This window comes from Gossypium arboreum, chromosome 11 (genome assembly GCF_025698485.1).
Source record: "Gossypium arboreum isolate Shixiya-1 chromosome 11, ASM2569848v2, whole genome shotgun sequence".
Taxonomy (NCBI): Eukaryota; Viridiplantae; Streptophyta; class Magnoliopsida; order Malvales; family Malvaceae; genus Gossypium; species Gossypium arboreum.
Genome location: NC_069080.1, coordinates 95039645 through 95052152, shown reverse-complemented (window position 1 = coordinate 95052152; position 12508 = coordinate 95039645). Strand labels below are relative to the sequence as shown.

The 12508-nt window shown below is 34.3% G+C and overlaps 1 protein-coding gene across 2 annotated transcripts; it reads left to right on the top strand.

Moving 5' to 3' along the window:
* Positions 1-368: 368 nt before the first annotated feature.
* Positions 369-11470, top strand: LOC108473419 (uncharacterized). 2 transcript variants are annotated; one of them, XM_053021477.1, is made up of 9 exons: positions 401-581; positions 2309-2415; positions 4643-4890; positions 6461-6631; positions 6783-6939; positions 8926-9065; positions 9161-9196; positions 10134-10230; positions 10450-11470. In XM_053021477.1, the coding sequence occupies exons 2-9, from the start codon at positions 2337-2339 to the stop codon at positions 11058-11060; spliced, it is 1539 nt and encodes a 512-aa protein (XP_052877437.1). In that variant the 5' UTR covers positions 401-581; positions 2309-2336; the 3' UTR covers positions 11061-11470. The 2 variants fall into 2 exon arrangements, with proteins under 2 accessions (XP_052877436.1, XP_052877437.1); XM_053021476.1 differs by having other exon boundaries at positions 369-581; positions 10134-11470.
* Positions 11471-12508: the final 1038 nt, after the last annotated feature.

The following is a 12508-nucleotide window of genomic DNA, read 5'->3' as shown; positions in this document are numbered from 1 at the left end:
TTATTTAGAACTATTTATATTTATAATTTTTTCAAAACTAATTTAAATATAAAAAATTTATATAAAAATATATAGCATATTATACAAATAATTAAATTTGTAATAATATTTAAGTAGTTTATATATTATTTAAAATATTATTAAAAATTATAAATGATTAAAATTATTTTTATTGATACACACAACTAATTTATGCATTAACTAATTATGTACATATGCTTTTCAATTAGAGCATACTGTATACATATCAAATTTTCATTCGGTGACATAATATCGTTTAGTTTAGATTCTAATTTAAACATTAAAATTAAATTTAAATATTAAATTAAAAATTTTAAATATCAAATTAAATATTAGAGTCAAACTTTGGTATGAAATAGTATATTAAACCTTTTTAAGTTACAAGGAGATGTTTCCTCTTATCTTTCTCTTTCACATTCCCTCTTTTGCCCCCAGAAAATAAATAATTAAATAAATAAGGGCTTCTTCTTCAGAAATTTTTTAGGGTTTTTCGCTCTCTTCACGAAATTTTCTCTTTCTAAAGGGAGTCCTTAATTTTCTACTGCTCCAAGTAATATCGGGTTCGTTCTTTATTTGTTATCGTAATTGAATTATTTTTTATTATTTTCTTTCTGCTTTGAAAATTAGTTGGAATCTATTTTGCGTTCTTCGAACCCTAGGGTTTCTATTTGGCTGCTAAGAAAATAAGTAGAAGCTCTAAGAAAATAAGTAGAAGTGGAATTGAAATGTTTGCAATATTGGGAGTTGACATCAGCTCTCTGAAGAATTTTGGTATTAGACACAGTTGACTGTCCCTTTTTTTTCTTGTTAAAAAATGTGTTTCTCGTATTTGTTTATTTTAATTTCATTGTATAATTTGTAAATTTAAATAGTTTAAAACGGAATATTTCTAGGTAGTCGCCGTGAGCAGTTTTCTTAGTTTTTATAACTTAGCAAAATGATTTTGTAGTTGGAAAGATTTTGCTAATGTTATTGAACACTATAAGAAACTCATTAGAAAAATCAATAGAATTGATGGACGAAACTTTGTAATTAGAGAAGGCCGTTGCTTATAAATTATAATTTATGAAGAAAATGAAAGCTATATCAACTGACTCTACTTTGTGAGAATACTAATTGCAAGAATGATGCCAAGGTCCTTGTGGGATTTAGAGTGGAGTGCAAGTTTCTGAAAAGGTTCTGAGAATGTGGTTGTGAATTTCATTTCTAGGAAAATTTTGAGTTGGTGTCCTATAGAAAGTCTTGGTGTATTGTGTTTCAGAAAATCAATTTTTTTGGGAGTTCAGACACATTAAAGAATTCAATGGAAGAAATATGGAAGTTTTGCCTACTGAGGTATTGTGGTTGTTAGGACTGGAGTCTTGGTGTATTGTGTTTCGGAAAATCAATTGTGTTAGTTGGGACACATTAAGATATCAATGGGAGAACTGTGGAAGTTTTGCCTACCTAGATATTGTGGTGGTTAGGACTGGAGTCTTGGTGTATTGTGTTTCTGAAAATCTGAGAACTATGGAAGTTTTGCCTACCTAGGTATTGTGGTGGTTAGGACTGGAGTCTTGGTGTATTGTGTTTCTGAAAATCAACTGTGTTGGGAGTTGGGACACATTAAAATATTCAATGGAAGAACAGTCGAAATTTTCCCTACTTTGGTATTGTGGTGGTTAGTGCTGGAAGTTGTCAGTAATGCTAGACTTGCATTTGGGGTTATTGGTGGAGTAATATGTATCATGGTCAAGCACAATGCATGTGATCATAAATTAAGAAATTTTTTTTCTTCGAATACTAGACTTGCATTTGGGGCTATTTGGTGAAGTAATTAACCCTTCTAGCCATGCTGACAACCTCTAAGAAAAAGTTTGATGCTTGTTTAATGCTTGAAGCGTGGGTTCTTAATAGAATATAATGGTTGACGCCTTGCAAACTCTATTTTGTGGGATTTTAGGCCTCCTTGACATTTCTTTGACATGGGGAATTATTAACTATTTTGCTGGATCCTCTGAAGGATATTTTTTATTTAATTGATATATGAAATGTTGGAGAAAGGTTGATTGTAACCTGAATCATCAGTGAAATACCTTGTACTTGTCTTTCTAAACAAAATGTGAATTATCTTCTTGCATCAATGTTTCCATGAAGTATTAAGAGCTTCTAGTTTATCCTGTTTGAACTGCTAGGAGTCTTGAGTATTTTTGAATAATGTGTATACATGTATTTTCTTTTTAGTATGCTTTTCTCTGCTACCTTCCCCTCCCTTCTAAATCCACATAACTAAAAGGGTTTACTGCAGGCTATGTAAATGCTCATTAAGCAACAAGATGAGCAACGACGTTTTTGATGGGCAGATACTGACCGAGAAACTGTCAAAACTAAACAATTCGCAACAAAGCATTGAATGTATCCTACAGTTCAAGCTTAATTAGAGGTTTTTTGTTAAGAAAATAAGAATGCTGGAATAGTCTCTCACTTTCATTAGTACTATATAATTATAATGACACTCCTGGTTACGTGAATCTGGTGTAATTCTGAAGTTCGTAATTGAAGAACATGAATCTTTTGTTTATCTTCTTCCTTTAGATAAGTGTTTCTCTCTTCACTTAAACCGGTGTTGTTAAGCCGTGTGCCTGGCCATTGTGCCTTAGCGCCTACAACAAAAGCTCTTTAAACCTTTTTGGACAAGGTGCATTTGGGTTGTGTTTACATTGCTTCTCAAACTAGTTTTCAAGCCATAACCAATATTAAGCAGATAGCTTTTCAAGCCAAAAGTGTGTTTCAGATTATGCTTTTTAGCCAATCTAATAAGCTTAAATTTCTAGCTGCAGGCTTTTGGAAAATCACATTTAAGCTAAATTATCTATCTGTCCTCATTTTCTAGGTGCTAGCTTCCAAAATCTTTTTTTTACCTTACAACATCATATCTGAAATGGTCATTTTATCTTTTCAACAGCACATTTTGACAGAAGTGCTGAACGCTTAATCTTAAACCAAAGTTTTCAACAGCATTTTTTAAAAGCAATAGCAAACTAGCCCTTGATCAAGCACATGGTTTTTGCAAATAGACATTTTTTTGCAAGGCAGTTGGCACAAAAAGTAACACCCTGATTGAAACTCTGTTAATCTTTAATTGTACCTTAACTAATAAAAACGGGGATATCAAGTGTTGCTTCTCAATTTTTGATTATTCATCAACAAACTTGAGATCATGGGAAGTTATGCATATTGACCAACAAAAGGAAAAAAAAAAAAAAGAAGGGAAATTTTGCATGCTTTGTTTGATGAGCTGAATCACTCTTTAGAGTTTATCATAATTATGCATCTTAAGCATATTATATATATAAAACATATATACAAAAATGTACACGTGTATACATTGTGTCGTAATTCAGTTAGGCAAGTCCTTTTTTTTTTTTTTTGTGCATTTGGTTTCCAGCAATATAAAGGGGTTATAGGACCTAGACTACTAGAGTGCATCTTGCACCTTTGATAACACTGAGATAAACATTTAATTTTACTTGTAAATTTGACTGAGAATGTATCTTGTTGTCTTGTTCCATTATGAAGTACTTTTGTGTATGTTTTCTTTGACTATGGTTTTTATAATTTTATCTGATGTGTTGCTTTTATATCTATTATGTCATTTTATCCCTTAACTTTTACCACATGTTTTTGGCTTTTTCTTACTGTCTAGTCTTGGGCTGCATGAAATCCATATTGCATGTCTGCAGCAGTTCCTTTCAGCAATTTGATAGCAATATGAGATCATTGGCAGATCCGTTGTTTCTGTTCTTTTTATGTTAGGAACCTTTTAGATTGTTTTGTATGCAGTTTCTTTAGATTTAGTTCATAACGCGTTTATTATGAGTTCTGCTTTTGGGACATTGTTTTTATTGTGGTCGTAGGTTTTAAACAATGTTATTAATCTTGTTTGGCCATTTTGCTTTTGGTTGAAGAGAACTTTGATGTCAATTTAGGCTGTTTTATGTTGCTTATGTTCAGTTTCTTTTAGGATAAGGAGTACTAGTGTACTACTATAGTAACTGCTAGACACATTTTCTTTAAATTGAAATGAGAATGAGTTTATGTAAGTCATCCACAACAACAAGTTTTTGTTTAAGATGTGCAATCTACCATTATGCCTACTGACCTTAGATTGATGCTTTTAGGAATTTCTTGGTTATTCTGATGTTATTGCCTGTTTATTTTATGGGGGGGCCTGTTATTGGCATTATTGTTAATTTTTAAATTAGTTCGAGTCTGCTCTTTTGTTTTGTCTTCAATTGAAAGTCATGTAACTAGATTTTCTTCATAGATAGCATAATGGCCTTATATATAGTAATGTGGTACTTCACAAATTTTCAACAAACTATTTTTAATTCATGGATAGGCATTATAACTACTTATAGTTCAATGTTTGGTATAGACTAAAACACTATCTGCACTATGAAAGCCTCTCAACATGATTTGCTCAATAGATAATTCTAGTAAGAAAGAATGGCTATTGGATGAAATTGAAAATTTTCCACAAAAAAATAGCATTTTCACATTGTTGCCTAATGTACCTCTTGTATTTTGTATTTATTACTACGAATTGTTGTTGGCATGCATTTCCTTCACATTTCTTCAGCATTGTCTCGTTGGTGTATTACTCATCGGAAGAAGGCAAAACAGATTGTTGAAACATGGGACAAACTGTTTAACTCTTCCCAGAAAGAACGACGCGTTTCTTTTCTGTATTTGGCTAATGACATTTTGCAAAATAGTAGGCGAAAGGGAAGCGAATTTGTAAATGAATTCTGGAAAGTTCTTCCGGTAGCTCTCAAACATGTGTATGATGATGGTGATGAGTATGGAAAGAAGGCCGTAGCCAGACTGGTAAGCTATTTATTCAATTTTTAGCACTCTTCTCTCTGTAGCTTTTATTAGGTGTATTAGCTACTTCAGGTTTTGACTACTGGTCTGGTGCTGTGATAACATTTCATTTTTAGTAGCTTCCCTCTATTATATTTCCAAGAAGTTAATGGCTTGAAGGTAAAACAATTGTTACTTTTGGTTAATTGTGCTTCCTCATGTCGCTTTCTCTTGACATGTGATGTATTGCTTTGAATGGCATCAGCAGTTTTCTACTCTGCTTTCATGTAGAACCAGTTGATATAATAATCAATCTGCACTTTGTTACTTAGTGTTATTCTTGCATTTTGTTTTCTTTTGCTTTGAAGTGTCGTTATTTAGTTCTAATGGCTATTGTAATAAATTATAGGATAGTGTAATTAGTTGTTTGGTGATAGAACTTTTTAGCCTAAATGCAAGTAGTCAAAAACTTATATTTCTATTGGTGATTAATTTCACCAAAATAGGATTAATGATAGGATGTTTTCTTGGAAGCTCATGCAGATTATACTACCTTTGATTTGATGAATATGGGTTTGGGGTCTTTGTGGAACTATTGTCACAATTTTGCATCTGATCTTGGTATTACTAATTGTTGCCTGTGTTTATTCCCTCTCTCCTTAAGTGGCGGTGTTAACTTCCCTTGCACTATAATTATGCTGATATATGGGACACAAATAAAGTTTGGAAATTGAATAAGATAGTTTGTTTGTTTTCCAGTTTTTTACTCCATTGCTGACATAATTATCACGTATATGTGAGTATTGCTGCATTATGTTCATTGATGGGGGAAAGCTGCCCTTGTCAAAGCTTCTGAAAGTATTTTTTAATGTAGTATTTCTTATTTTTACATTGGGGACTTACGTAGATATATTATGCTAGTTATTTTTTGGATAAAGCACTAAATAAGCCTCTGAACTGTACCAAGCTTCTCAAAAAGCCCCTATCCTTTTATTTTTACCCAGATGAACCCTTAGAACCAAAAGATGTCACATGCAACCTTAATGGTCATTAAGGTCATTGCAATCTGGTGCCCTTACTGATGTGACAGATGAAATACTTTCCCGACTTGTTGATTATGGCAACAATGGCTTGGTTAGAAAATTCACTTTCCTGTCAGGAAAAAAAAAATTCAATCATAATCCGTGGCTGTAGAAATGATAGATGGCCGGTGGCATTAATTTCAAGTGATACACATGACATTGTTTTTCTCAAGATAATGGCCTACCTGGATCCCAATCATAATAGAAGAGAAGAATGGGAGCTCATTTAGGAAAAGTGAGAAAGTTCTAGTGCTTTATTCAGTCTTTGGCTGCATCTGTTTTTGTAGATATTTTGTACTTAAGATTGCATCTCCTAGTGGTTTTAGTAGATTATTCTTTGTTTACTGAAAGAGTGTAGTGGTTCATGCTGTTTTGTTGCATTCTTTTTACAGTGGACCTATCACGTAACAAGTAACTTTCCCCTTTTTTCCCTTTTTTTTTTTTTTTTTGGGTTTTCCACTTTTCCTTCTGGGGTGATGGGTTTGGGGGCTTGTTTGCATGATAACTGTTAGGTTGACATATGGGAAGAAAGAAAAGTTTTTGGTTCCCGAGGGCAAAATCTTAAAGATGAAATGCTTGGGAAGAATCCTGCTCCTCCTCCTCCTGCTCCTGTTGCAGTGAACAATGGAAAAGGCTCAAATCCTATCAAGATAGTGAAGAGGGATGCTCATGTAGTGAGAATTGTAAGAACTTACCTATTGAGTTCTCCTTCGTACTTTGATATCAATTTGATTATGGCCATTTTGTTTGTATTCTTATGACTGAAGACGTTTTCTTGGTTTAATATTTTGTGATTTCGTATGTGTTTCTCTTTCTTGATCTTCTTACCATCAGAAATTGGCTGTTGGAGGTCTTCCAGAAAAGATACTAACTGCATACCAATCTGTGCTCGAGGACAATCCAAGTGAGGATACTGTTTTAAACAAGTGTAATGCTGCTGTACAAAATTTGAGTAAACTAGAGGAAAATGCTGAAAGTAGTTTAGCTCAAGGTATGAGTTCTGCTATGGGATTTATTGTTGTATGCTTACATTTTATTAAGATTTTATTTTCAATAAAAGGAAAAGTGTGCTTTCTCTCCCTGTCTCTTTGTATATGCATTTTTTTAATGTAATTTTATTGAGATTTTTCACTATTGTAAAAAGAATACTGAAGCTGTAAGAACTAGAAGATAGAAATATATGTTAATGTGCCCTAATATTTACCTGGGGTTCTTAATTTTGGAACTGAGATCTCATGATAAGGTGAATTCCTAGTTTTGCTAGGCACACAAACTATGTTCGCTGGTCACACATGAATCATTCTAACAAGAAGATGCTTCATGTTTTTGTTCGCTTTGAGTCCACTTTTAAAATTATTTCATGTTAGCTCCAAATATTGGAACTAGAATATATTCCAGCTTAGTATAAGGCCCATCATGGGACACAGTACTCCCATCATTTTTCAGGTAGAAATGTAGGTTGTGCACTTTTCACTATTGTAAATTATTGACCAAAAGTAAAATCATATGTTATGGATGCCTTTGTGGGCAAGACAAGAAGTCAAAAGCACCAAAGATGGAAAGAAGATGAATAACTTTATTTTAGTAATATTCTTAATTAGAAGAATTTATTTAGGAAGAATTTTATTGCAATTAAAAGTTCTTAATTTTAGTTTCCTCGATTATAGTTTTTATTCTACAAGTTAATTTTAGTTTCTTAGTCTATAAGAAAAATACCATATCTAACGGTTCTATTTAAGGGGACAATTCTTAGTAATAAATAAGACAAATTATTCTAATTTATAGAAGTTTATGACTCTCTTTCTTTCGAGTCTAAGATTCGGTGCTCCCTTTGACGAGTTCTAAGTTTAGGAGCTTCCTTCGACGAGTTCCATATTTTATTCATCATAGGTTATTCTCATGGTAGAAATTGCAACAAGGGAAAGGCTCTCTCAATCGGAGTGAACTTTCTTGTGAATCGTCCGGTGACTTGATCCATAACTCGTGACCTTAACATCATAGGGGTACAATTTTTGTGCTTCTCTCTCACATATATATGTGTGTGTGGATATGTATGTATGTATACATATAAGATTCATATTGCTTATTGTGTTTTAACTTCTAACCTCCCAATGGAAAAAAGTTTCACTTTATTTAAAATGCCACTGCAGTTAAAGCACTTAAGGCCTCTTAAGGCTTCTAGTGGTGATATTTGGCCTGGCTCATAAGCAGTTGCTGTTAGTTGTTAGGTTCTTTTGATTCTAATATGCTTTCTCAAAGGGATTGTCTTACTGGATTGTACTTGATCATTTGTGCGAGTTTATTGTGCTGCTGCCTGGTTTTACCTAACAGGCTTGGGAAGGGAACATCATAAGAATCCATCCTAAGTAGTTAAAAATCTTTTAAGAGTAAAATATTTAGCTTTATAATGTAATTGACCTCTGATTTCTCTCTGCACTTTGTGCTTGTATATTGTTTGCATTTGTTGAGAATGTAATGCATGATACTTCTGATTGATCCTAACCGGTTGACCAAGACATGCAAAAAATTATTCCCTAAGAAATTATAGGCTTGATTTTGCATGTATAATCAAGGACTGAAATTGCCCGGTGGAGATAAAAGAAAATTGATGCATAACAATTGTTCTTTTAACTATTTTGGTACTTCCATCTGCTAATTCATTTTATCCTCTACAAATGAACTCTGATTATTATTTTATAGTGCAGTTGATTCAGATGAGTACCTCTAATCAATTGATTCATCTATTATAAGTGATGAAAGAGAACATATATTTGAACCTTTTTCCTGCATATGAATTTTGTGATGAGTGTATTGTTGCAAAACAGTTTAATAGGGGATCTCTCAGTTGAGGTTGTTAACTGTTGACCATTTATTTCTTGGTAAACTGAACTTTGATGTTATTACAATATCTTGCCTTAAGTTTTGATTTACTGTGTGCTTTTAGCAACTCTAAGTGCATGTATTTGATTTCGGTTAGGGAATCAGAATGGATCTGCTTTGCTAGATGAGCTACAGCTGCAAGAAAATGCACTCCGCCAATGTGTTGAACAACTTGAAAGCATTGAAACGACCAGGGCTGCCTTGGTTTTTCAACTTAAAGAAGCACTTCAGGAACAAGTATGCTTTCATTACTATCATGTCTTCTTGAGTTGGAAATTAGAGTTTGGAAATGTTTTTCCTTGTTCAGTACTCAATAATTTATAGTTTTTCAGGAATCAAAGCTGGAGCTTATTTGTAGTCAGCTTCAGGTAAGAATTGCATTCTTTGTAACAAATTGCTTGAGTTGATAATTGCATTGAATAGATTTTAAATTTACTGGTTTTTGTCTGTTTAGATATTCTAAAACTGCAAATTTTGCAGTTTGACTTATTTGCTAATATTGGAAAGGTTCACAAAAGTGACTCTCCCTAGTAACAACTGGGAACCATTTTCTGTAGATAGATGGGAATAAAACTTCTTGATGGAGTGTGTGCTAATGAATTTTTCCTAAATCCAAAGTTGTACAAAAAAGAAGTCCCATGTTATTGAATATTCAAACATTAAAAACAAAGTTTGATGTTATCCTTTTATAGATATATAGTGAAAATAAAAATAAAAATTAAAGAAGTTAAAATGAAATTCAATCAGACATTTTTCGTTAAAAAAAAGTGAATCTAAGGCTTTGCTTGGTAGAGTGGAAAGTAAATTGAAGGGGTAGAAACCTAAAAGGATGGAAAACATAATTTTTCTTTCCATAGGTGTGCTTGGTAGGAAAAATGGAAAAAAGGAAAGAAAATTACTTTTTTCTTTTGCTGATTGTTTGGTAGAGTTGAAAAATGGAAGGAAAAAATTGAAAAATGCATAATTTAGAATTAACATAAACCTCTCTCTCATTTTCTCTCCGCTCATTATTCCAATTTGGAAGAATTGATTTTTATGCATTAAGATGAAAAATGTTAATCTCCCTATTTTCTTTCCTCTAACTTTCTTCCCAACCAAGCACACTTAAAATTGATTTTCTTTCCACTTTGCCTTCCCTCCTTCCATCCCTCCAGTTTTCCACCCAACAAAGCACAACCTAAGTGCACCATATGTGCGTCTGACAAAATGTGCATTGCCCAAAAGGATACGAGTTGCTTATGTTGTTTGATGCTAAATTACAGCACCTAGGAAGAAACTTAAAAGAAACTGATGATGTTTGTACAGGTTGCTCGTGGTCAGATTGAGCAAGGAAGCAATTTAAGGAAGAGGCTGACTTTACCCTCTGTGCATGGCCATGTAACTACTACATCTATCCCTACAGGTGAGGCTGTAGCTGTGAGCGAACGGAACCTTCCTTCTGCTCAGCCATCTAGCACTCTACCTCAACCGCTTCTTCCACAGCCTATGATTTCGTTTGCACTTTCAAAAACGACCGAAGAAGATAACAAGAAAGCAGCAGCTGCTGCTGTTGCTGCTAAGCTTGCTGCTTCAACATCTTCTGCTCAGATGCTTACATCTGTACTTTCGTCCCTTGTTGCAGAAGAAGCTGCCTCTATGAATGGTAGCTTAAAATCCAGTGGGTTCACATCAGGGTTATCAATGTTTCCTCCAGAAAAGCGCCCCAAACTTGAGAAACCAATGCCTGTATCAGATGCTTCAGACATCCCAAGCACAACTTATTTCAACCCTTTACCGCAGCAGGCAATTAACAACATGCCACTAGCACCATCAGCTGGTATGCAACCAATGTCTCAAGGCAACCAGATTCAAGCTCCCTTTGCTTCTGCTCCACCTCCCCCTCTCTCTCCTGCAAATCCTTCAGGAAGTCAATATATGCAGTCAACTGGTATGATGATGGGGGTGATGCCTTACGGATATGGAGCGAACACGCTGCCACCACCTCCTCCTCTTCCCCCACATATAGCAATGAATTTAGCTAGGCCTGCTTCTCAGCCACTACAGCCTCCACAACCACCTCAGTCTCAGTCTCAGTCTTCGCAGCAGCCACAGCCACAGTCTCAGCCTCAGCAGCAGCCACAATCCCAGCCTCAGCAGCAGCAGCAGCCAGCCACTGGAGGATTTTACTGGCCACCAGGTATGGGGTTTTACGGGCAAAACCCTCAGTCAACACCAGCTGTACCTCGACAGTAAGCTTTGCCTGAAAAATCATATATTATACTACTTGGAAAGGGTCATGAAAATAGCATTTTGGTAATGGATTTTAGGTCCAACCTGTCAACCGATACAACAGGTCATCAACGTTATATTTCCTTGACAAGATTATCAAGGCTGAGTGCGGCCATGTATAATGTAAATTAGTAGAGAAGTTATAGGCATCAGTTGCGTTGTCTTAGATCTGAGCCCCATCATCCACTCCCTTAACTCATTGGCTCAACTGAGTTTCAGTTCTAAAATGTTTCATGTTCCCGCAACTCTTTACATTTAGCAGTACTACATTATAGTTCAGACATAGCCTGTAAGTTGATGTACCAAAATAGCAAGGATCTGCCTTTGTATGAGATGATGGATTTAAAGCATAGGGGTAGTGAAATTCTTATAAACTTTTTTTTTTTTTTGGGTGGGGTTGGGGTGGGTGTTGTTAGTTTTATGTAATCTACTGCTAGTTGGATGGAAGTTTTAACTTTATTCCCCTTGAAATTCACTTCAATTTTGCTCCCCCTTAAATTTAATTAAATCTCACCCTAATAATAATAAAAATAAAAGTGAGCAGGGTTAAATTTTCGTATTTCATAATTTGGAGACGAGGGTAGGGATTTTAGTCATTGAGTTTGAATTCAGGTTCTGATGTCATGCAAATTTCGGTTGTTTGTGTATATGATTGATCTTTAATTTTTTTTCCTATTTTTTTTTTAAATTTCTATGTATAAGAAATTATTTAATAAATCAGGTTAAATTTGATCTAGGAGATGCAAAATTTTTGTAAGTGTACTCTATTGAATAGGAGAAGACACCATTATCTAGTGTTGTTTTTACTACTTTTTACAATAAAATTGTATTTATTCAGTAATATATATATTTGAAACTAAAATTTAAAATATACAAAAATCTAAAATTAAATACTCTCTCAACCTTATCAATAGTAAATATTAGCCAAACCAATTATTTAATTAGAAAGTAAAGGAAAAATAAATAGGCTATCTATGGATTATACTTGAATCTCGATACTTTGTTTGTCTCTGATGTTGTTTGTTAGGGTCGTGTCTAGTCGAGGCACATCTTGTCTACTTCCAGTAACAAGCAGCCTCTTAACTGGTTTGGCAGTTTCCGAAGGAAAATTGTGATGCAGGCACGGCGTGTAGTGGAAATTACGCTTCTATTGGAAGGGTAGTTCGAGATCACGAAGGGAGTGGACTGTTGTTTTCACTCGATTTCTGGAGAGTTGTTCCGTGTTACATGTGGAACTATGGGCAATTCATGATGCCCTCCTAGCGAGGGAAGCGGGATTCCATCATGTGACGCTTGAAAGTAGCTTGCTGGCCATCCAAATGATTCATGAGTCTGATGATTATGTTAACTCCATTGATTTGGTCCTGTCGATACGAGATTTTTGGAGGCAGGTCTCCTTCCATCATATTGTT

Coding starts and splice junctions, on each gene's coding strand:
- LOC108473419 (XM_053021476.1), top strand. CDS start 2,337: ATGAGCAACGACGTTTTTGATGGGCAGATACTGACCGAGAAACTGTCA. Junction 4,891..6,460: donor AGAAGGCCGTAGCCAGACTG/GTAAGCTATTTA, acceptor GATAACTGTTAG/GTTGACATATGGGAAGAAAG. Junction 6,632..6,782: donor ATGCTCATGTAGTGAGAATT/GTAAGAACTTAC, acceptor TCTTACCATCAG/AAATTGGCTGTTGGAGGTCT.